Here is a 22,262-nt window from a genome sequence, read left to right as displayed (position 1 = left end):
ACTGGTCTAAGGCTATTCAAGAACGCCTGAGGACTGAAGTATACAGCCCGCAAATGTACAATCACAAACAGAGTACACTCCGTAAATATTTTGAAAAATTTATCAACAAAACTAGATATTGGGATGACCCTATGTCAGCCCGTGATGTGATCAGAATCGTAAAATTACGATTGCCCGGTTATATACGAGACAAATTAATAAATGTACCCGAAAATGACCTGGACGAAATCGATCTCTCCCAGGAAGAAAATAGGATAAATAAAGACCGGGAGAACAGTAATAATGGTTCACCACGCAAGTTTAAAAATGGCAACAACAATTCCAATTTTGGAAGCCACGGGAATGGAAAGGAAGATCAATCCGCAGAACAAAACAGGAAGAACGGAAACGGTCAACAATCTTACAATCAAAAACGTAGGTGGGAAGATAGAGGACATCCCGGCTACCGTAACAGTAATAATAATTACAATAGCAAACGTCGAAATGATGGTTAATGGCCACAACAAAGCAGTAGTGCCAACAACCGCACTTACCCGGTGCAGTGGATGCAAACTTCTATGCCACCACCACCGCCTCCTAACGGTAACCAGTACCAGTGTGACAATAGGAATTCTATGCAGAATACTAACGCAATACCCCAAACATGGACAGACTCGAATAGCAGAGTAAGGATAGTAGAAATGTCCACTGACGGAAACCACCATAGTTCAAGACCGTCAAACGAACAACGGCCACAATAAGCTCCCAATTGATGGTCGGCGAAAAAACAGGGGGCACACCTATAAACAATACACAAGATAATATATTATTACTGAGATACCAAGATGGAAACAGTACACAACATGATTTACTTATGGAATCAAACCAATGTAACAAAACAGAAATAACTGAAGTACAAACCATCATAAAAGCTAGAATTAATGAATTACCAGTAGAAATATACATAGATACAGGTGCCACTACTAATGTTATGGGCTATGATCTATTCAAAACCTTGAGCCAAAACCGCAACTTACCGACATATCCTGTACAAAACTGCTGTGTCATTGGAGCCATGGGAGCACAAGCACAAAACGTTCAGTATCAGGTGCTGGTAGATTTATGCCTAGGAGAAGATAACGTAAAATGCATCTTTCTCGTAGTCAAAGGATTGAGAGTAACCTGCATCCTGGGGGGAGGTTTCCTGAGCGAGGAGAAAGCAAAAATTGATTTCTCCAGCGGGAAGATCTCCCTACTGAATGAAAATAAGCAGATTGTACTGGATTTAACACGAACAGTAAGTACACCCGGTAAAGATTACCCGAGCGTACGAGTAAAAAGCGAAGAGATGCCCATATTTCAATTAAGCAGCAATTTAAGGGGGCAGGGAGAATATTATTCGGACGTAGCTCACAACGAAACGCTTCGCTGGACCGAAACCCTTAACAACAAAGCAGAAGAATCATGTTATCTAACTGAATCCCAACGAAAGCAGCTCGCACAGTTATTGAATAACTACAGTGATGTTTTCTCTGAAAAACCTGGAATCATCAAAGGGTATATGTATAATATAGATGTGTTTCCCCATGCGATATTCTGCCAAGCATCATATTCAGTACCGTGGACGAAAAGGGAGGCAGTTAACAAAGAAATAAAAAAAATGCTGCAATGGGGTATAATAGAACCATCCCTTTCGCCGTACAGCAGTCGGCTGGTAGTTGTAGCCAAGCCAGATGGAAAAATCAGACTTGTCCTAGACGCCAGGAGCATTAATAAAATTATAGTACCCATTAGGACGAGACCGGTGAATTTAGAAGAACAAATACAGAAATTCTATGGAGTCAAATATCTCACCTCGATAGGTATGCGAAGTAGTTACTGGCAAATCCCGCTAACCAAGGAATCTAGAAAATTCACCGCCTTCATTTTCAATGGAAGGAGTTATCAATTCAAAGTGTTACCTTTTGGACTCTACGTAAGCGCAGGCGTATTCATTACGGCATTGGACCAAGCGCTAGGCGCAGACTTGCTAGAAAAAGTTACTCTTTACGTGGATGACCGTCTAGTGGCCACAAGCACATGGGAAGAACTTATAGAAATCCTGGATAGAGTGTTAAATAATCTCGCAGAAGCAGGAATAACTGCAAATCTTGAAAAATCAAAATTTGGGAGGGATCAGCTTAAATTCCTTGGACACATCATATCACCTTCCGGAATAATGCCTGATACCAAGAAGATACAAGCGATCAAAGAATTCCCACAGCCCACAAACAAAAAACAGTTAAAATCATTTATCGGACTAGTCTCCTTTTTCCGACGTTTTGTGCCGAATCAGCTGCTCAACAACGAAGCCTTGCTCACCTTATTGCGAAAAAATGTCACATGGAACTGGTCCGCAGAGTGTCAGTAAGCTTATGAAGAGATCAAAGGAGCCTTAGTGAATGCACAAATGCTCTACCATCCGGATATGACCCGGGATTTTTGTATAGCCACTGACTCATCATCCTATGGTTTAGGAGCATGTCTGTTTCAAGTAAAAGAAACCAGTGGGAACAGGGAAATAAAAGTTATAGCTTTTGCCAGCCGAGTGCTTACTCAATGTGAAAGAGCATATTCGGTGACCGAAATGGAAGCACTCAGTGTTGTAAGGGATCTGCAAAAATTTCATTATTGTGTTTATGGCAAATCAAATTGTTCTGTGATCACCAAGCCTTAAGCTTCCTATTAACCTGCAAACTATTACATGCCAGACTAGCCCGTTGGGCATTAGTACTACAGGAACACAATTTAAAAATTATGTACATAAAAGGGAAAGATAATGTCATTGCGGACGCTTTATCACGTCTACCAGTAGGCATGTCACAGCTAGGTGGAATGATCGAGTGAGCGTCAGAATATAAAGTTTTATTAATGATGTCGCAACCATACCGTCGCGAATATTTGCACCTGTGCAAGAATGTAGGACAGCTGCAAGACTAAGATCAAAGGATTGTATCCCTATAAGGACTTAAAGAAATTTGTGGTACCTGACAATAGGACATGAATGGTTTACCGTATTTTTGTGTAATATGTAGATTTTGCACAGACTTCAATATATATTTTTGTGTAGTTGTAAGAATTTGATGTTTTGTTTGTGCTTAGTATGTAAGATGTTTTGTCTTTATGTCAAGGAATGAATTACACATCAGCCTTCAAAAATGAGTAAAAAGAAGCTAAAGGACCATCAGTCCAATGACAGTATTTGTTTAGAAACATAATCAGTAAGATGTTTTTCAGTGGTTACTAGAGTTAGTAACTATAAATTTTATTATGCTGTGAGATAAATGTTTATTTAAAGAATGCACTAAATATTCTAATCTGTCACATGAAAAATGAACAGAATGGTGTATGCAAAAGACTACGCACATACCATGTGACATCTGTGATGCTGTGCTTTGACCTTAAAGGAGAAAGTATAAGCATCAAGCCACAATATTTGAGATTAAATGAGAGCTCCACTTTAGAGCCTGTTTTTGACAGTTGCAAACCTTTTATAGGATACGCGATTACGCTAACAGCTTATGGAGCAAGCACATGCGCAGCGGTCCTAATCCCCAAATGAATATACCCTATGACAAATTTATTAATGCTCAAATATAAAAGCATTACAAGTCAGGCCAGAATCCGTTGCATGTATGATGTAACACTTAATTGTATGCAATAACAGAACAAAAGTGCTTTTGATCTGTGAAATTTCATTGTAACATATTGTGCAAACGAACAGACATCTGTGTCACTATGTGAGATATATATATATATATATAAAACCAGTAATCATGTAATACAATTGTATCAAAGTCATGCTGTAAGCAATACTAACAGGAACTATAATAGTGTGTTGGTATTCGCGGAGGAAGTGTGAGCTTTGAGAACCGTATTAATGATGACCTTGGGCAGTGAACACTTACGTGATGTACAACTGAAAAAACGCGAGGTACAAACATTAACTAAACATATCTGTGTGCAGTGACCGAAAACACAAAACTGATCAGTGTGTGTTCGAAACTGTACAGACAAAATTTTTAGTTTGGACGCTACCTCCTGTGCGCCAACAATTAATATAACGCCACGGACCACGTAGTAGGACGTTACTGCAACGGCAACTACGGTGGAACGCCGCCAAACAAAAATAATAGAACATAAATATTCCATACGAAGTGATGACAACAGGGATGTGCAGTGCTTACTTCAGCATCATATCTCCTGCATCATTCAGCACCAGTACGTGCAAACGAACACGAAAATACCAAGTAACGGAGCCTGTGCCTCGATGATGCAATAATATTGACTAATCAATTCTTACCCACAGCCATAACATCTTACAAAATCCGTTCTATAACATATGTGCATTTGTTTCATGATTTGCACGTGTCAACATCCTCTCCCGTGCTGAAAACTTTAACGAGCGGTGCGCAACAATGCAGACGCGCCACGCAGACAAAATAACGTCGTTCCGTACTCCACATCCTGACCGCCGGCTACGGACAAGAAAGAAGACAACAGTTTCCAGCCGACGCTCCATGGCAACGGGCACGAGGCATCGCGGTAGCGACATACAGCATCATCCACACCACACGACGAGAAAAGCGCCGACAAAAATAAAAAACTAAAATATTACCAACACAATATAAAAAAATTTGATGAACACTTTCATATAAAAACTATATGTTTGTTTCTTTTTCAGAAAATTTTATATTTGATGTAAATAATTGTAATACCAAAACATGTAGAACCAACTTATGTAAGTAACACAAAGGGTTAAATCTATCAGCTCTGCCGAGGTTTTTCTGGGGTTTCCCTGCGGCCCTCGTCCAAATGGAAGAGCTTGTTATATTGCAAGTGTCCCCAGCCATGTTATGTAAAAAGACTGAAAATGAAAGTGTACCCATGATCTAATATACGGTAAAGTGAACTGAAAGTGAAAAAAATGGTTCAAATGGTTCTGAGCACTATGGGACTCAACTGCTGAGGTCATTAGTCCCCTAGAACTTAGAACTAGTTAAACCTAACTAACCTAAGGACATCACACACATCCATGCCCGAGGCAGGATTCGAACCTGCGACCGTAGCGGTCTCGCGGCTCCAGACTGCAGCGCCAGAACCGCGCGGCCACTTCGGCCGGCAACTGAAAGTGACCAACGAACGAAAGAAAAGTGACACTCGTGGTCTACAAGGACCAAACATTAAGTAGTGTGTTCCTTGTAGCCCAGGGGGCCGTGTAGTGTACCTTTTGCAATATTCACCCTTATCGAGGTGAAACATAAATAAAAATGACTGTATGTGACTCAAAATGAATTACAAACATTGATTTATCTGCGAAAGGTAATAACACTAACTGTAAAAATACTACTATATAGATCGATAAATGCAGAAAAGACATTTTTATTGTATGAGATTATAATGTGATTATCTTTGTAAGAGTATAAAATACAATGCAATGCTCATTCTTCTGTCTAGTCTGTTTTGTTCTGTTCGTTCTGGTGTTAGCTGGAATAAGGTGCGCAAGCTATTGTGCTGCGCTAGCATTTGTTTCTGTCGTAACGTAATTGCAAATATTTAATGGTGTAAACTGTGTCTTAGTAAGAATATATTAGTATAAAGTGATCTCCGTGTGTTATTTCAAGAACCTACGCCACGCCACATTTATCTTATGAAAAGAATATTTAGTGAAAATTATTTAGCACGTTTCCAGCTGCTGCGGAGCGAGTAACAGTGATCTCTGATTGTTAACAATTAGCCGCCATTACGCGGTACATTTAAAAATATTTTTTCACAGCACAATGTCTGATAGCCGGAGCGGAAGAAATTATGTTAAAATATTCAGTGAGATTAATTGAAGGAATCCAGTGAAATAATTTTATTAAAACTTGTCTATTTTCTGTGATAGTAATAATTTCAGAGCTGAGTAATACTACGCTATTGCATTTACAGTAATTTGTAGGGAGCCTGGCGCTCGGTAAAACCAGATACAATACGTAATTGGCAACCTACGAAATTCATTATTTTGCTTATTATATCTCTTTTGTATTTTTTTGAAAGCTAAACGTAAAAACTAACTTCACTAAAAATCAGCAAGAGATCACGATAAATCAAAGGACAAACAAATTTACTAGGAGAGTGTTTCCTCTAAATAAATAGGTACATTATTTTTTAAGAGATATAATACATACAAGTAGCTGCGCGTAACGTCAAGGCGTGACAATAACACTACAAACAGCACACCGTCTGAACATCATCCCCTATAAAGTTGGGTACCTGTACGGTAAATAGATTAACATCTACACTGGCTAGCTAACGATTAATTAAAACCAGCCTAACTGATAATACAAGATTAATTATGACATCTATTTACAAACTAACTTAACTACATACTATCGAAGGTCTGTGTCATATCTTTATTTGACATTTTGGTTTAATGTCGGGGCATGCCTTCTGCATATAAGTCTTTTTTAACAGAGAATGAAGTGAGTACTACTTAACAATGAGAGATGTACTACTGTTTAATATATTTTAAGTTTACAGCTGCTCAGTTCCGATCAAATATTCGGTCAAAATAGGTACACATATATTTTACGATCTTCAGCACTAGAACACTGTTTCGTGTTTCTCAAATCTTGTAAACCTTGATCAAGCCGAAGTGGGAAACTGACATTCTTTTAAATGTGTTTCCTGATCTATCACGCTACACTTATTTCACGTTCTCGCAGTTCCACTTGTGCAGCCTCCGCCAGCGAAGTTGCCTTCTCGACGCTAGGAAACACTCACCACGGCGAACGTTCCGCTTTCTTGCATTCCTCCTCGCCTGTACTACAACGTGTGACGGCGGACACCGTCTGAGATCACAGCAGTTAAAATTCTCAGTATTCCCCAAACACCTATCAACCCGCCATTTTTGGACCAACATATATAATTAGGTAATTACAATGAAATGAATACCCTTAGCAGCTTACAGGTGTTGACATACGTCAACGGGGACAGGTGAAAATGTGCGCCCCGACCGGGACTAACCCGCGATCTCCTGCTTACATGGCAGACGCTCTATCCATCTGAGCCACCGAGGACACAGAGGATAGCGCGACTGCAGGGATTTATCTCTGGCACGCCTCCCGCGAAACCCACATTCTCAACGTATTGCCCCGCACTACTTTCGTCGTGCCCCAGCCCATTAGCCGGCCGCTGGTGGCCGAGCGGTTCTGGCGCTACAGTCTGGAACCGCGCGACCGCTACGGTCGCAGGTTCGAATCCTGCCTCGGGCATGGATGTGTGTGTTGTCCTTAGGTTAGTTAGGTTTAAGCAGTTCTAAGTTCTAGGGGACTTATGACCTCAGCAGTTGAGTCCCATAGTGCTCAGAGCCATTTGAACCATTTTGAACCCAGCCCATTATACTCTTTACTCGCGGAGCGTTGCCGATTCCCGTAAGAGTTCGGGCACTGTTTGTGCATTCGCACAGAAGAAGATGATCAAGTGGCCGGTGAGCCATATATATATATATATATATACCGTGTAAATAAAAACATTTAATTGTCTATGGTGTTTCCTTCCTCCTCTCTCTCTTCCTTTGAAAATGTATCCATCTCCATCGCGTAAACATTCGTAGTTACTTCGTTGATACATGGACACTGATTCATACGAATGATCTTCTAACGAGGTGCTGCAGGATTCGCGTTGTCAGTAGTGTCAGTGTCATGACTTGTCGTTTGGCGCCGACTCTAGTACGGCGACGTAGGGTGAAACAGAAGCATCAGTAAGCGTTACACTTGCCGACAGTCAACACGGGTCTGGACAAGATGAGCATAGCTTTACTCGTAAAGCTGTTTTATCAAAACAGCAGCAGTAGTACTGCTTTCTCTACGCGAGTATCGACGCTTAAAGTAATACGGAGAGGTCTTCTTTACACATCGGGACTGCAGAACATGATTCGGAAGTTCGAATGAACTGGCGGTTTGGGAATTTCTCCTGGGATAGGCCGAGGACAGACTGTGCCACAAATATTGAACAAGTTAGTTGCCATGGCTGAGAATGCTGGACGCAATGTGCACGTTTTGTGTCACGGCCACTGAACATTTTATGGTCTACCTTTCTGAAAGTGCTGCGAACAATTGTGAATAGGTATCTCGAACGCGGTTCTAGGCTGTCGTTGATGCAGATGAGCGTCACATTGAGCATCGTTGGTAACGTGGAACGTAAACATAGTACACAATTACAAACGTTACCCCCTCATGTGGAAATGTGTTTCTTTCAGTGGTTTATTCGTTATGTCTTTTCCGCATGTCTTTACAAATATTTCCACAAAGTGTCCTAAGATCATCGGGGGACCCTCTCAAATAGCGGTTGGTCTTCCTTTCTCTACCATAGTTTCAGATATACACGTGTATGGATCCCATCTGCCTCTTTTTGGGACATAAAACACTTTTTCTACGGCTACGAAATGTTTCGATTGGTCTATTGTTACATTTGTGTACTTTTCGTCAGCAGTTTTTATCAGTTTTCGGGCCTGATTCAGATATGAAATGAAATAAAATGGTTTATGGCGTTATTGACCAGGATACCCCGTTTGGGTTTGGTCAGATTCAGCGACCTATTACTTTATCTTTCTGAACCCAAACTGCGATTCATTCACGCCGAATAGTTTTGTACAATCGATCAGTCTGCTGAATGATAGTACCGCTTGTATTTTCCCTAACATGTTTAAAAAATAGATAGAACCTTAAAGTATCGGTTCCATCGAATCTCCGCATACCTTGTGCTGAGAAGCCTACAGTCCGTAGTTTCGACAGTCACGGTGTATGTACCCTGCCGTCCGGCAGCCATAGTTAATAACGGATATACTGCACAGTGATCCAAGTTCGCAGCTGTGCCTGCCACAACCGCAGCTTATTGTCCTACACCTGTGCTACCTGCCCGTATAGCTAATGGTCACTAACTCGCGTTGCGTCCTCCTTCGCTTTCCCATCGTAATGATACTACTTCGTACAGGTACCTATATACAAAAAAAATTACACTTAAGGCAACTGTTTAAAATGGAAATGTGCTAATAGTTGGGAATAAAACGAGAATTCTATTTACGCAGAAAATTGTCTAGAAGACACCCCAGCCTGCAGTGTCTTATGAAATTTCGTAAATATTGAATTTATCGTCTGCATGGCGCATGAAATTATCAGAATGGCGTGAAAATCCGTCTAATTCCAATAAGAGTAAAATATGTACCATAGCAAGAATTTTAGTTACTCTCGTAACATCACATACAGTACTGTGACCTTCAGGAACTTCATAAAACGTTATTTAAACACTTTTGTGTGCATTTTAAAAGTACAAATACAACATTTATGCTGCTAAAAAGCAAGTTCTATCGTACCCCACTCAAAATCTGCGGTTCTGTTGTTTCTTTCGTCGGAGGTATCGGTATGGAATACCGGCGCATACCGTAACAAATCAAGTACTGTACACTTCTTATGTCATATGGACAACGACAGCAACAATGCATCACGAGTCAAAGCCGATGTTTGGTATCGCCAGGTTCAGTCAACCTAAAGAACAAGTGTCTGGAGACCACCTGTGTCCGCGACAAAAAAAAAAAAAAAAAAAAAAAAATCAAGTGGCTCTAAGCACTATGGGACTTAACATCTGAGGTCATCAGTCCCCTAGACCGAGAACTTCTTAAACCTAACTAACCTAAGGACATCACACACACATCCGTGCCCGAGGCAGGATCGAACCTACGACCGTAGCAGCAGCGCGGTTCCAAACTGAAGCGCCTAGAACCGCTCGGCCACAACGGCCGGCTGTCCGTGACATTGGAAATAAAATTGCTGAGTAGCTCTGTCACGCCTGATGAGTAATAGAACTATTGTAATAACCTGCAGTGGCTCTGTCAATTAGATCTGTAACTAACTGAAGTGATACACTGCTCAGTCTCACTGGTAACACACACACACACACACACACACACACACACACACACACACAAACAAACAAACAAACAAACAAACAAACGTACCTCGTTCACGTGTTTCATTACATCTTAGATGTGTCTCAGTCAGCTTCCGTTCAACAGCAACAGTTGGCACTGGATACAAGCAGTGCCATTCCTTTCCTCCTCCTCCTCCTCCTCCTCCTCCCCTTCCCATCCCCTCTCCCCCTCTCGTTCGTTGCCATCACATTCCAGAGCAAGAGCGCTTTCTCAACACGCGTTAGAACTTTAAACCATGCACGAGCCGTCCGGTGTCCATGACATGCTGCGCTTCCAAACTGGATACACCGTTAACTACACGTATTGATATTGTGTTTCACTTGTATAAATTCAGTTATGAATTCCAGGCTTGTCACTAAAAAAAAACCGGGGTATGTTCTAAGCAGGAGATGCATGGTTCAAGTATCCATCCACCCACCCTATATACATGTTCTACGGATTCGCTAAATGAGTAATGAGTTATTTTCCACAAGCATTGTCAGCCTGAGCCCCGAGATTTTAAATTTGTACCTTCCTATGCGTCTCCATATTTACACAGAACAGAATGGCTGGAGCAGCACGTGAAAAATCAGACTAAATATGGTGGGTATTTTAAGATTATCACCACAGAGACGCAGTTATGAAATAGGAAAAGAAGAAACATCAGTAAGAGCCTTCCTTTATTTGGAAGGGCAGCCCCATTAACTGCAGTTGCTGGTTAGTTCTCAGCACGAGGTAAAACAACAATGATACTCTGAAAATGAAAAACGGAGCAGTCAAATGTTAAAAACAAATCTGTTCCAGAAAAAACCAAAAGAAAAAACCAGTGCACTTCATGGTACAGAGATAATCGAGGGACTTAACCCGTAACTGGTACACCTGGGTCCCAGGGACCCGAGCGAAATTTCTTTTTTCCAGCTCCGTGATGTGTGTGGTAGCACTGACTTCCCTCTCCCTGTACTCTCCTAACAATCAACTGGCTACCAGCCCACAACATTGTTGCAGGCGTTTCTTTGTTAGTTTTGTTTCTATAAAGGTGATCGGGTCCCGTGGACCCAGGTGTACCGTTAGTGAAAGTTTTCTTTTCGTGGCATTATTTCCGGTATCTTGGATTTACGGTGTAGTGCTTCAGAAAAATGAGCGAGGAAGATACTACAGATAATCTGAACGAACCATTGGACAGTGATATTGAAGACATAAGTGGAAGCGACAGTGACTATGAAATTAGTGAACATGAAACTGGAAGTGATGAAAGTGATGATGGAGACAGTAACAACGAACAATCTGGAACTAATTATATCTATGGAAGAAACAGATTCAAGTGGTCAACAACACCCAGCATACGTGGAAGAACCTCTCAAACCAACATCATTGCTCCAATTCACTTTCCTGGCATACGTAATGCAGCTAGACAGGTAACAGAAAAGACCCCTCTAGCATTTTGGGAACTACTTTTCAGCAAAGAAATGATTGCAGAGGTAGTACTCAGAACCAATGAAAAGATTATGTCATTGCCACCTGAGTCAAAAAAGAATTCTTTTTCAAATCTAACAGACAGTACTGAAATAAAAGCTGTCATAGGTCTTTGTTATTTGTGGGGAGCCTTCAAGTCAAACAACGAAGATCTGAATGGTTTATATGCTACAAACGGCACTGGTAGACCAATTTTTAGGGCAACTATGCCCTTGAAACGTTTGCTGTTTTTATTACGTTGCCTTCGTTTTGATGATGCAGCAACCCGTGACGCAAGGAAACTCACAGATAAACTGTACCACATCTCTTGGCTCTTCAATTCATTGATAGAAGCTTGTCAAGAAAACTATTCAGTCGGAGAGTACGTCACTGTTGACGAAATGCTTGTAGGATTCCGTGGTAGATGTCCATTTAGGATGTACATTCCATCCAAGCCACGGAAATACGGTATAAAAATATTTATTCTAGCTGATGCCAAAATGCACTACTGTTTGAATGCAGAGATATATTCGGGAAAATCAGCTGTAGCCATCCCGCGCCGTGTCCTCTTACCAACAGCTGTTGTCATGCGGTTGGTTGAACCAATCAAGGGAAGTAACAGAAATGTGACAGGGGACAACTGGTTCTCAAGTGTGGAGTTGGTCAATGAGTTGTCGAACTGTAATTTGACTTATATTGGCACCATGAGAAAGAACAAGGCTGAGCTACCACCAAGCTTTTCAACAGCAAAGGGCAGAAATGTGTCTTCTTCAATCTACGGATACTCTGGTTCTGTAACAATACTTTCACACGTCCCCAAAAAGAACAAGGTTGTCAACCTGATATCGACAATGCACCATGGAGAATGTATGGTGGAAAATAAGCCTGAAATAATCCATGACTACAATAAAACAAAAGGTGGAGTTGACGCACTTGACGAAAAGACGCATAATTACACGACTTCTAGAAGAACAAGGCGGTGGCCTATGGCAGTCTTCTACACTATGCTAGATATAGCAGGTGTAAATGCTTTTGTTTTGTACCATGGGAAAGAAGATACTGATGATGTGACACGCAGAGAATTCCTCATTGAACTAGGTACACAACTCATAAGTGATTGTATGAAAAGAAGATTGGATTCTCCATTTTTGAGAAAAGATATCCGAAATTCCATTTGTGATATTCTAGGCATGACCCCCTCCAAGGCATCAGGAACATCCCAGGTTCACAGTGAAGCTGGTGCTACTAAATCGAAGAGGAAAAGATGCTCAGTGTGCCCATCTAAAAAAGACAGGAAAGCATCCCGGGCGTGTGCCAGATGTCGAACACCATTATGTTTGGAATGTTCCACTGCTTTATGTCCAAACTGTTTCGGTAGTCTGGATGAATGAAATAACTGAAATGGACTGGTGAAGATGCTGTATAATTGAAACCTAATATTTTGTCATAATTTCTGCTATTTTCAAAGATCACATAGTCATTTAGCTGAGAAATGTACTAAAATTTATCCAAAAGTTGTGCCTGCAGAAATTTTTATATTGATTTTGAACTTTTCTTCTGGCTTACTGTTGTGAAGCATAGTACATTTTGTGTTTAAACGTGAAGTTTCAGTTGTCTATCTTACTATTTGTAACTGATGTGCAGGACTTTCCAAAAGTATATTTTTCACATTTCGTATTTTATGCAGTTTATTGTCCTTTTTTGTAACATCTTTAAGGTATGACCATAAATGAGGAATGTGGTTTTAAAACATTAGTAACAAAACATTAATAAAAGTTTCATATTTAAATTTCATTTAAATGTGTTTTTTTTACCAAAATATACTCAAAACTTGGGTGGGTCCCGAGGACCCAGATGTACCTTATGTGTTACAATTTATAGGTGTACCAGTTACGGGTTAAATGTGGGAACCTTTCGGAGAAAGACATTCTTGCGAAGTTCTTCTGGATTATTTCGACGAGCAGTAGCTTGGACTTCGAAACGTGTTACTGATTCGATGATACACTTTCGATAACGATACGTCAATTTTCACAAAAAATAGAAAACAACTTTTCGTGCCAAAAAGTTATTGACAATCTTCGCTCTCCAGTTAGTTCAATATCTTTGGTGCTGCGAGATGCCAATTTTATTCCCTCAGGGAATTAATTTTTCCGGTTCTACTTAAAACTTTTACACCTCAGACATACTCTTAACATAACAAAAATTTCTTCTTTTACTGCTCTTTTTTTAGTTATTGAACTAAATATTCAAAAAAAGCCGAATTTGATGGAGAGATAAACAGAGATGGCGCAAAAGTGCTTAGTGCCTGTTGTTCTACTTACGCACACTACATAAAGCTGTTCAATAAAGCTAGAAAACAGAGGCAGCTATTGTCTTACCCTTTTCCAATATCGATGATACCCTGTGATGCTACAGACAGTCGTCACTACTCTTTCTGACGACGAAAGTAATTGCACCATTTTTGGTGCACTTCTACCTTTGCTAAACTATTACTTTGACTTCAGCTTCGTCTTCGAAGCGCAACGGAGCATACATGTTTCACCTATTCACTTAAAAGTTCGAAGTCCTTCGAATTATGCTTCAACGTTCGCAAATATTTTGAAGAATCCTTCCTTCGTCGAGAGTTTGTCAGACATCAATTGTGTATACGTTTTTTCTGTTCAGAAGTACATTCAGGATAACATACAGCTATTCATATTGAATCCCTACACTTGTAATCTCTCAAATCTTAAAGCCACGATCTTGCATCGCGGTCCAGCGAAATTTCTAGAACACTTCTTCATTTATAGCCTAAAGTTATCCAAGGTACTGATTGCTCATGCAAAAGCCTGGAACTTCCCTCAACAGTTTGGGGAACAGTCTGCCTGAAAACAGTTTTATTACTACGTGCTGCTCGTCTCTGCCCACTTTTATAAAACTTATTAAAGGTCTCTTAGGATGCCTATGAACAGACAATGGAATATAAGTATGTTCGAACAAACCTGTTACCAGAATCACGCTTCCCAACAGCTCTATTGCTTACTAAAATTTCCCATATTTTGTAGAGATTTGCAAGAGGTATCAATACAGCCACTTAAATAACGGTTAAGGAGCTGACTGCGTTAATCGAACGTGGCTTTGCGAATAGAACGTGAAATGGTACGAAACACACATTACCATACACAGTGCACCGCAAATGTGGAAAGACTCGTTATTGCATGATTACACGATTGCTTGACAATTACTGGAAGCAGTCACATCCAAGAAATATCGGCGAGTATGCGACCGGAAGTGCCACTACCATATAGTGTAACTAATCGCAGGAGTAGCAGGTGCCAGACAAGACTCAGTTGAAGAATCCTCAAGTGATACTCCCACGAAGAAGATACCCAGCAAAGTACTCTTTCGACAGACACCTGAGTGTTGATCTTCAGTCTGGTACCATTACAGAGTAGGACTGATAGAGGAAACAGAGAAGATTCGATGAAGAGCAGCACGTTTTGTCAAGGGCTCATTTAGTAAGGCGCTCACCCAACGCCAAAGGCATTAGCTACAACAGACAGAGATGTTGAGCATCACAAAGTGGTTTATTGTAAAAATTTCGTGAGTACCTTAAAGAGTCAACTTATTGATCAGCCAGTACATTATGACTACCTGTCTAACCGCCGGAATGTCCACCTCTGACACGAATAACAGCGGCGACGCGTCGTGGCATGGAAGCAATGAGGCCTTGGTAGGTTGCTGGGGGGATTTGGCACCACATCTGCCCACACACACACACACACACACACACACACACACACACACACACACACACACACAAGTCACTTGATTCCCGTAAATTCCAGGGAAGGGGGGCGATGAGCTCTGTCGCCACGTTCAGTCTCATCCCAGATGTGTTCGATCGCGTTCAGAGATCTTGCGAGTTGGAGGAGGGGGGGGGGGGGGGGGGGGGAGAGCAGAACATCAACCGCAACTTGCTACTGCGGTCATCTCACCCCTCCATCGCACTCTTGTCCTTATGTCATACGGCATTATCGTGTTGAAAATGCCACTGCCGTCAGGAAACGTGATCGTCATGGAGTGTACGGGGTCTGCAACCGTCGTATGGTACTCCTTGGCCGTCATGGTGCCTTACACCAGCTCTACTGGACCCATGTATTTCCCAAGAGCACAAGCTAATTGCCACCAGCTTGTCTCCGTCCCGTAGTACACGTGTCAATGAGCTGTTCTCCTAGAGGACGATAGATTTCGCGCTCTCCCACCAACACGGTGAAGAAGGTACCTCGATTCATCAGACCACGCAACGCTCTGCCACTGCGCCAACGTCCAGTACCGACGGTCACGTGCCTATTTCAGTCTTAATTGCCGATGTCGTTGTGTTAACATTGGCACATGCATGCATCGTTGTCTACGGAGGCACATCGCTAGGAGTATTCGGTGCACTGTGTGTTCAGACACTTTTACTCTGCCTAGCATTAAAGTGTGATGTTAGTTCCACCACAATTCGCCGCCTTTCCTGTTTTACTTCTACCCAGCCTACGAAGTCCGGCATTTGTAATGGGGGCTGACCGCCCAACCCCACGACGTCTGGACGTTAGAGATGGGTAGTTCGCGAACGAACGGGTGCAAAGGAACGGTTCACCAAGATGAACGACAGGACCGAGGAACGAATTCCAAGGAACGATCGGTTCATAGTTCACTAGGTCACATTGGTCGCGGCGGTCACTTCGGCAGTTCTCGTTCCAGCCTCGGTCGCGTACTCGTGTCAGTCTCGGTCTCCCTCGGCCGCACTCGTAGTCCTTCGCATGACCACCTATCTCAGTTCCACTGCCGACTGCTCCTAGTTAGTTCAGTATCCAGTTGTTCGTTTCGTTCACTGCGCTCGACAATTTTACATGTGTTTCAAACTGTTCTTGCACTTGGGTCTGGCTATTCAGCGTCCACGACCGGTAATCAAAAAGTATTTTATAGTTATGTAAATTACATTTGTATGTAATAGGTACGTCTTTTCAGGTAACAAAAGGGCATATCAGCTCACTTCATTATATCGATGAACAGCAGAAGACATACTTATAACAAGGCAAGTTTTTTTGTTATTCATATGTTTTTTGGTTTCATCGACTTGATTTAGCAACTAACTTTCAATAATTTGCTTAATTTTTAGTGTAAGAAAATTCAATTAAAACGATTTTCGTGTATTTTTCATATACAAAACATTACATTTAGGAAGGCTCTAATTATTTTTAAGTTTGGTTGTTTCCAATTTGCATTACCTGCTAGTTTGATTTCTTTGAAAAAAAAAAAAAGTGGGTTGTGGGTCATTTTGGCTCAGTATGAAAAGCGGTGCCTCTCCATTTGAAAAGACATAGATTGCCATAAAATCGTATTTACTTATTACCTCAAAAACATTTGTTCAGAAGGAGCTTTCAAACCAAAAACTTTATTACTGCGAACTTAATTATTATTATTATTGTTATTATTATTATTATTATTGCTGCATTAACTTTAATAATGCGACATAAAAACCTAATTTTTACTAAGCATGTGATGCAAGTATGATGAGAAAACCACATTTTATTTTATGCTTCCATAAAGTCTACGTCGCCTACGAACTCAGAGACAACGTGAAGCATATATAGGGTGTAAACGATTATTGTTTACAACGTAGCATAGCTATGTAGTGGAAGTCGAAACGAAGAATTTTATACAAGACACTTGTGGTCTCGCGCGACTGCTACGGTCGCAGGTTCAAATGCTGCCTCGGGCATGGATGTGTGTGATGTCCTTAGGTTAGTTAGGTTTAAGTAGTTCTAAGTTCTAGGGGACTGATGACCTCAGATGTTAAGTCCCATAGTGCTCAGAACCATTTGAACTTGTGGTCTAATAAGTTGGGAAACAGCCACCAACAGGTTTACAAGACTACATGTGCTATAGCTCATGCGCGTCGAGTGAGATTTTCATGTTCTCTTCGCCAGCTCTCTACACATCGTCATCAATTGTTTCGCCATTGTTGCTTGCATTAGCTTGTTATTTCTTCACTGCCTAATTATTACATGTTTGTCTGTTTGTTGTATCTGCTCGTTACGGGCAACACATCGTCCGTAATTGGCGAGCAGTCTGTACTCGGGGCCGGTTTTCCGGGCGCCACCCTATATTATTTCCCTGTGATCAGCCGCACAACGCTACAGTTGGCTAAACGAGAGGTTCGGCAGAATCACAGAAATTACTTCTAAAAGTGTGTAATAATTCTGTAATGAATAAACTCTATACTCCAGGGGGGAGGCAAATGCCCCCTCTTGGTGCCCTCCATCCTTCAGTCACCTACACTACAAGTTTTCAGTTTTTCATAAGAACCATATACCAAGCACAAATGAACGGTGAAAGAGTAAAAATGAACGGTTCCCAAAAAAGAACTATCAGCAGTGAACTAGTTCCCAAGGATGAACGAGTTTGCCCATCTCTACTGGACGTGCTTTCACCTTGGTTTCACCACGTGTTGAAGACACCACATCACTCCTCGAACAACCAGGTCGAGCAGGTTACGAAATACTTGCGCCGAGCCTCCTGGCCATCACAACCTGCCTCAGGTCAAACTCTGATAGTTCGCGTGCGTTCCCCATTCTACAAATGGACAGCACGCTCACTGATATTACATGCACCGTGCGTGTGTGACTAGCAGTCATTCCTCCCCTGGACGTGTTTACAGCAGGTCGGTGTTCATAATGTTTTGGCTGATCAGTGTATTACTTTCTCCTGTAAATTCGCGGAAAGACCGTGGAGGCAACACAAGAGATACAGGAAACGTATTCGCAGTTGCGAGTATGAACCACCTCCGGCTGCATGTTGGAAGTAAGACAATGAAAATTTGTGGTGGACCAGTACTCCAACCCAGATTTCCCACTTTACGTGAGCAGTCGCTTTAACCACATCGGCCATCCGAGCAGGAATCGCGGCCAGACGCTAACTTCCTTAAGTCGTCGTCCATGTATCACGACCTGCACTCGTACGTTACGTGTATTCCCATCCAGGAAGGGCATATTTGAGAGTCGAGGGCCTGGTATTTGCGAAAAAATACGAAATACAGTGTCTGTGTCATTATGAAGTACGATGCAACGTTCGTACTTCTTAATAACACAGACATTGCTATTTCGTAAAATAGCAGAGATTCCAGCTCAGACGGAATCATTGGGGACTGGAACTGCACAGGCAGGAATTGGCAGCGATACACAAAATTCTCTCCGGCATACACCATACGCTGGCTTACGGAGTATAGACATCTATTATATGTTTGAAGAAACTTGTGGGAATCACTCTCGCCAACAGCCCTACCGTTTAACGCAATTTTCAGGTACTTCGCAGAAATTTACCAACTTAAAAAGCAGATGAGACAGTTATTACGTCACTCCATCGCGCGGTATACAGACGGGGCATGAAAGGGTGTTAGTGATAATGGTACGAAGCACAGAGCCATGTACAGCCGATTACGGAACATGTATGTAAATGCAGGTAGTTTCCAACGTTGAAGCGTGTGCAATAATGCTTTGGAGAAAGAAATAGATGCAACGAAAATAAAATGGCAGTGGATTGTAGAGGCTGATGATAATGGTGGTTATAATTTGCTTGTTGTGTACAGCCCGTGCTCAGAATGGAGGTGTGGAGGGGAGTGGAGGGGATGGGAGAGGGGCGGGACAGACAGTCGTCAATCCACGCAGAGCCGGCAGTGTTTACGGCTGCTGTCCTTGACCCCCCTCCCCCCACCTCCGCTCTGGCGGCAAACACTTCCCTGTGATCGCGGGCCCTCGAGCACAGCGCTTTTACGCACACACACATTAGCACTGACACAAGCAAACCTCAGCTGCCGTCGTTCGAGACTCTGCACGCGGCGTGCGGCTAACGTGGAAACGAAAATCTTGAAAATGCTACTTCTCTCACCTGGTACTGACTCCTCCCAGGAAATATTGTCATTCGTGCCATTTTTAAGGGCCGTCGTCTCATTTACCATCTTTTTCTTTGCGCGATTTTTAGAGAATATCAGTTTTGGGTAAAAACTGCGTAATGGACTCCCCTCTTCTCTTCCATTTTTCGTAACTTATGTTCGATATATGCAAAGTGTTCTTCGCAGACTGCTCCACTGTCTAATATAGGCATTATGAAGTTATTACGAAGTTTCAGTTTTTGTAACGAGAAGTACGTTGAATATGGCGCGAACGTAGATATCAGGCAGCACTACGCACCAGTCTGTTACCATAGCATTTATTTCGCATTCATATTCCTTGGTTTCGCCGTTCCAAAGCCAACCGTCACTTTACAGTCTAACCTACGCTGAAGTTCAGTCTACCCCACAACCAACATTCCAGGGACAACACTGTCACACTCTAGATCTGTTCCACATTTCGAAAAGAACGACAAAACTCCTTTCGACGAATAAAAGGTAACTGCGAGCAATCACGGGCGAAGTGATCGATGTTATGATGCCGGAGAAAAATTTATCATACTGCACGTAAAAAATTACTGTTAAATAGTCAATCGCATCTCTCATTATAATTCGTTTTATGTCGTCGAAACAATTCAAAGAAGTGCTGCTAGATCTGTTATCGGTCAGTTCGATCATCACGAGAGCGCTGCGGAAAAATTCTGTGCTAGTCCAAGCATTCTGTGGTGGCGTAATGCTAAATTTGCAAAAATTATTACTTGAAAAAAAAAAATGAGCGTGTAAGAAACTGTATTTTTGATAGAATTTCTTTTTCATGAAACTCAATCGAAGACAGCGAATGCGCCAAAAAAAGTCCTCAAAGTTGCACAAAACTGTTGTTCTTAAATAAGTAAAAAGCTATAGATCCAATCGAAAAATGTTATTAGAAATATAAGTTTTCACTAGTAACCTCTATTAAGGGCATCGCTGTGAAACGGTAATTGCAACTACTACATTACAAAAAAATCACGCCCAACGAAAGAGCAAGTTTTCCGAAGTAATTTTTTGATCCTTACAATTAAATCGTAAAAATTGTTTAATAGGATGGTAGCACAACACTTTGTGAAGGAAATAAACCTAAAACCGTTGTTGTAGGGCCATCCATTGAGAAGATCTAGGCAATTGTTGAGAGCGCTTTTTTTTTTAAAAAAAAGGAACGTTGTATCTCGCAAAATAATGAATATTTTTCAATTTTTCATACAAGTACTCAATTTATTTACGGTTGGTTACACTTACGGTAGATGCGGGCAAGGGAACGCGAATGTTTACGAGTTCCAGAGAACCCAACTTTTAACCAATTTTCCGGTGTATCTCGAAATGTAAGAAAGCAATCGATACTTATTAAAAAAAGCAATCGACAGATCTTTTTATGCTCTACAACTTTTTCATTTAACAATTTTCGACCGGAGCTACAGCATTTTACTTAAGAAGGCAGATTTTTGCACTTTGCAAATTTTTTTGGCCATGTTCTCCCTTTTTGGTTCGAATCTCATGAAACAGTATTTAAAATTTACTTTCCCGTAAGCTCCTACCTTTTTGTTTTAAGGTAACCATTTTTACAATCACTTTTCAATGATGTTTGTATACGAGTTCTTTATGGATATCCTTGGAATTCGGAGGTAAGAGGACTATCTTTTCGAGAAAATATGTTGAAGTCGAAGAACCTGCTTTTCTGACAGGCTGCAGAACGCTTTTATTACCTCCAACGTTTATCTAGCATGAGGACCGTAAGGAGAAAATAGGGGAAATTAGGGCTCGTACAGCGGCACACAGGCAATGGTTTTTCCCTTCCTCAATTTGCAAACCCAACAGGAAAGGAATGATGTGAAGTAGCCTCCTCCAGTACAGTGTATAGTAGATTGCGAATTACGTAGATCAAACACCAAAGACGTTCCTGTATAACACACCGAGGTGGGCGGGCTCTACAGGAATCATGCAGATCAAGCAGGAAAAACGTTCGAAAAGAAATCATGACTGCTAAATGAGTTTCCCTTTACTCGTACTGTTTAGCTTTACCCTACAAATTCAGGAAAGTACTGCAGCTGCCGACCAACTGAGTGTGTTTCTGAGGCGGCGCCAGGACGCGAGCTGCACTCTTTTTATTTATCTGGTCGCAGCTCGCCGAGGACATCAGAAGTGCAAGTTTCTCCGGTTCGCCTGCCTTTGGGCTTACTTCTTCGTATCCTGTCTGGCATGCCGGTGGACGCTATAACTAGTTTTCTCCGTGCTCGCTTAAGATACCTTCAATTTTTCGTGAATCTCTCCTAGTACTGCGGAAGACGATAGCAGCAGCTCTACGTGAGAAGAATCGGTACCAATTAAATTAGTAGGAGATAGGTATTTAACGTCCCGTCGACAACGAGACCATTAGAGACGGAGCACGTGCTCGAATTAGGAAGGATGGAGAAGGAAATCGGCCGTGCCCTTTCAAAGGAACCATCTTGGAATTTTCCTGAAGCGATTTTGGGAAATCAAGAAAAATCTAAATCAGGATGGCCGGATGCTAACCACCTGTGAAATTCTGATAAACTACGCACTCTTCGCTCCTCTAAAAGAGTGATGCAAGTTACAATTTCCCTACTGATGTGCACTACTGTATAAACAGTGTCACTGTTCGGAAAGGAGGTGCTGTTTGCATGGACCACCAGCTATACCCATATGCAGTTGCAACCAGATAAAGCGAACAATCGAGGTGAAGAGAAGGCCACTATTTGGAAATACTGGAGGCGTGTTTCATTTTATATTCTCAGCCGAGAGGGAGAATAACAGCAATTCTTAGTATTCCAAACACGCGGATAGTGTCATTCTTTGTTTCCAAAGCACAACATGGCACAGTCTTGCAGTCATCCCGAGTCAGATTCCACATCAAGTTTGATCAGCTTAAGTGTT

The 22,262-nt window shown here is 41.6% G+C and overlaps 1 protein-coding gene across 1 annotated transcript in view; it reads right to left on the bottom strand.

Moving 5' to 3' along the window:
* Window positions 1-19,403, bottom strand: part of LOC124556028 (CLIP domain-containing serine protease 2-like) — a 107,013-nt gene extending 87,610 nt beyond the window's left edge. The window contains exon 1 of the mRNA XM_047130093.1: window positions 19,334-19,403. Within this exon, the coding sequence (XP_046986049.1) occupies window positions 19,334-19,403 (70 nt within the window). The remainder of the gene's footprint in view (window positions 1-19,333) is intronic.
* Window positions 19,404-22,262: the final 2,859 nt, after the last annotated feature.

The sequence above is a fragment of the Schistocerca americana genome, chromosome 1 (assembly GCF_021461395.2).
Source record: "Schistocerca americana isolate TAMUIC-IGC-003095 chromosome 1, iqSchAmer2.1, whole genome shotgun sequence".
NCBI lineage: Eukaryota > Metazoa > Arthropoda > Insecta > Orthoptera > Acrididae > Schistocerca > Schistocerca americana.
Note: the sequence above shows the minus strand (reverse complement) of the source record. Positions and strands in the feature narration are given on the sequence as shown.